This window comes from Anopheles darlingi, chromosome 2 (genome assembly GCF_943734745.1).
Source record: "Anopheles darlingi chromosome 2, idAnoDarlMG_H_01, whole genome shotgun sequence".
Classification (NCBI taxonomy): Eukaryota; Metazoa; Arthropoda; class Insecta; order Diptera; family Culicidae; genus Anopheles; species Anopheles darlingi.
Genome location: NC_064874.1, coordinates 6,587,501 through 6,590,000, shown reverse-complemented (window position 1 = coordinate 6,590,000; position 2,500 = coordinate 6,587,501). Strand labels below are relative to the sequence as shown.

Here is a 2,500-nt window from a genome sequence, read left to right as displayed (position 1 = left end):
TCGTTCCAGACGGGATTAAACTTGCCCGCCCGGGCACTCAGGTGCGACGTAATGTTATACTGTGGTTCTCCTCCCTCGAACATCGGCACACCGTTGTCGATGGCATCGATCTCAGAGATCATCCCATCGTACACCTTCCGGTAGACGGCACGCAGACAATCGGCATCCAGCTCTAGCCCAAGCTTCCTCTTAACTACCTCACGCAGCACCTCTTCACCGAAGTACGTGTACACAAGTCCAGCCGAACTGAGACGAATGTTCCACGGTGAGTTCAGCTCCGGTCGTAGACTGTTGAGCGTTTCGTTGAACGATCCCTGATGGTGATCGTAGCGATGGCGCTCTCGATCGAACGTTCCGCCGACATCCACGACAATGTCGCACTGGTCCAGCACCTTATTATCCCGCGACCGTACGATTTGGGCCGTAGCATATTGCGGTAGTTGCTGTAGCATAAAGCACGCCAGCAACTCGTCGCAATGGAAAACCCCGTTGTGCGTACCGATCTTTAGCCGTCCTTCCGGAACATTTTCTTTGAATCGTTTTGCCTCTTCGCTACTCATGACGGTTCTAAATTGGTTTGTGTATTTTATTTTCCACTGGTTACTGTGCACTCTGCCGAATGAACGGCAATTTTCACGGATCGAAGGAACCGCAGAAACGCGTGGGAAAACCGGCACCAAAAGCCGCCAGCATGCCCACATTTCGTTGACGTTTCGGCGGGATGCTGTCACGTGCTGGCGATCTAAATTCAATTTCTGGCCAACTTATTCCAGATTTGTTTTATTAATTCGATTATACGAGACCTCAAGACGGGGTTCAATTATAAAAATTATGCAGTACATTTCCTAACTTTTCCATTTCCATTCTTTTATTTCCAAAAATTAATTTAGATCACATTCGTCATCGCTGACAGCTCCGTGCGGTACCAAAACACAAACACCGGAAAAATGGCCCTCTCGCTTTGGACGAAATATTCGATTTTTACCAAAGCGGCACCCTCCGTTCTACGAAATTTTTCGTTGTCGTCGATACACAAATTAAAAGAAAGTAAGTGCTTATCACCACATCAGCGATGTACGTTAGTCTCATGGTAATCTCTTCCTTCCCACAGTCAAAGAGGTGAAGGTAAACGACACGCTGGTGGTGAAGGGAGAGTACGTACCGTCACCGCGCCGAGACACGCTCGTACCCCAGCTAGTGGAGGCACGTGAATGTGGAGCCAAGTTCTGTCCCCAGTGCACGCTCGGTTTAGATATCAAGCACACCGATGTGCTCATCCTTAGCCAGTACTTGCGCTCGGACGGCTGCATGTTACCCCGGCGAGTGACCGGATTATGTAAGCGGCAACAGCGGCGCATCGGTGCGATGGTCACCATGGCACAGAAGGCCGGCCTCATGCCGAATTTGAATCCGGCATCGAGCAAAAAGGACCCGAAGAAACGGTACCAATGGAAGAAGTACAACAAGTACTTCGATGAAGATACGATCAAATGCTAGACGCTGGTATTTAAAAGAGGCAACAAATAAATTAGATGCGTACGTATACTGTTTTAAGAGATAAAAATGAAATTTTTCTTTAGCCTTGTGATGGTTTCACATAGTTTCGCACACGACGTGTCCGGGCCTCGACAAGTGCCTTCTCTAACACCTGTATCATGTACTGTAGCATAACCGGATCCGTTTCAGCCAGCACCTGCCTACGAGTAACCGATGCAGTGTGTTCATTTGTATGCTCTTCCGTCTCCTGCAACGGTGTGGAAGAAAGTTTTTCACGATACTCGCTGACGCACTCGGTATCCAGGTGGAACTTCATTTTTATAACCGGTGTAGCCTGCGTAGGCCGAGCACGGGATGCTATTCGTCCCTCGATGCGCCACTCTAGGTCGCGGAAATACAGCTCATCCTGACAGGACGCGCGCATTATGTTATCGACCAGATTCCGCTTGCTAATCACAAACTGCCACAAAATTTCAATCTGTTTTTCGTTGATACCATCGAGGGATTGTAGGCTGGTCGTAAATTCTCGCTCCGAGACAGCCAGCTTCGTACTGTCGATCAGCAAGGCAACTAGGGCTTCGAGGGCGTTTCGAACGATCTCGTATGTGGTGCCAAGTTTCTCTAAAATCACAAAATGTGAGAACAGTTCAGGCCCCTGAACTCAGTTCGATCAATTTGATCCACTTACTGGCCGCGACAGTGCATTTCTTCTCGTTGATTCCGGCCCCGATGTACTCGATGGCAAATTTGCAAAACTCAATCAGCACTAAGGAGATAAGCGGATCAGTAGAGAGATCGAAGGGGGAAAGGATTCACAGCCTAAATTACCTTCATCAGGTTGGGTCAACAGAAATCCCAGCTGTTTCCCTTGCTCATTCCGTACCAATCGTGCCATCTTCGTTTGGGGACAATATCCAGCGCCTTAATTTTTAATCTCAAGTCTTACCACCGCACCTCGAGCTCCACCACAAAGGATCCACGACCCAGGCAGGCAGCTGTCAAT

General features: G+C 48.8%; 4 protein-coding genes across 5 annotated transcripts in view; 2 read left to right on the top strand and 2 right to left on the bottom strand.

Annotated features, from left to right (window-relative positions):
* Positions 1–698, bottom strand: part of LOC125948777 (MYG1 exonuclease) — a 1,243-nt gene extending 545 nt beyond the window's left edge. The window contains exon 1 of the mRNA XM_049675149.1: positions 1–698. This exon is cut by the window's left edge and continues 545 nt beyond it. Coding sequence (XP_049531106.1) covers positions 1–560 — 560 coding nt within the window. The 5' untranslated portion in view covers positions 561–698.
* A 120-nt stretch (positions 699–818) lies between these two features.
* LOC125948772 (28S ribosomal protein S18a, mitochondrial) lies at positions 819–1,554 on the top strand. Of its 2 annotated transcripts, none has more exons than XM_049675141.1 (2): positions 819–1,047; positions 1,118–1,554. In XM_049675141.1, the coding sequence occupies exons 1-2, from the start codon at positions 948–950 to the stop codon at positions 1,495–1,497; spliced, it is 480 nt and encodes a 159-aa protein (XP_049531098.1). In that variant the 5' UTR covers positions 819–947; the 3' UTR covers positions 1,498–1,554. The 2 variants fall into 2 exon arrangements, with proteins under 2 accessions (XP_049531098.1, XP_049531097.1); XM_049675140.1 differs by having other exon boundaries at positions 834–1,047; positions 1,112–1,554.
* Positions 1,544–2,464, bottom strand: LOC125948771 (COMM domain-containing protein 2). The gene is made up of 3 exons (XM_049675139.1): positions 2,326–2,464; positions 2,186–2,263; positions 1,544–2,118 (listed from the first exon to the last, which is right to left on the bottom strand). Exons 1-3 carry the CDS (start codon positions 2,390–2,392, stop codon positions 1,577–1,579), a joined length of 687 nt encoding a protein of 228 aa, XP_049531096.1. The 5' UTR covers positions 2,393–2,464; the 3' UTR covers positions 1,544–1,576.
* A 19-nt stretch (positions 2,465–2,483) lies between these two features.
* The window catches only part of LOC125948773 (proteasome assembly chaperone 1), a 995-nt gene continuing 978 nt past the window's right edge, over positions 2,484–2,500 (top strand). The window contains exon 1 of the mRNA XM_049675142.1: positions 2,484–2,500. This exon is cut by the window's right edge and continues 188 nt beyond it. The gene's annotated coding sequence lies outside the window, so the exon portion shown is untranslated.

What these genes read in the sequence shown, in the direction of transcription:
- LOC125948771 (XM_049675139.1), bottom strand. Translation starts at nt 2,392, where the DNA reads ATGGCACGATTGGTACGGAATGAGCAAGGGAAACAGCTGGGATTTCTG. An exon ending in GTTGACCCAACCTGATGAAG is followed by an intron (nt 2,264 to 2,325) that starts GTAATTTAGGCT and finishes TTATCTCCTTAG; the next exon opens with TGCTGATTGAGTTTTGCAAA. An exon ending in GAAATGCACTGTCGCGGCCA is followed by an intron (nt 2,119 to 2,185) that starts GTAAGTGGATCA and finishes TTGTGATTTTAG; the next exon opens with AGAAACTTGGCACCACATAC.
- LOC125948772 (XM_049675140.1), top strand. Translation starts at nt 948, where the DNA reads ATGGCCCTCTCGCTTTGGACGAAATATTCGATTTTTACCAAAGCGGCA. An exon ending in GATACACAAATTAAAAGAAA is followed by an intron (nt 1,048 to 1,111) that starts GTAAGTGCTTAT and finishes TCCTTCCCACAG; the next exon opens with TCAAAGAGGTGAAGGTAAAC.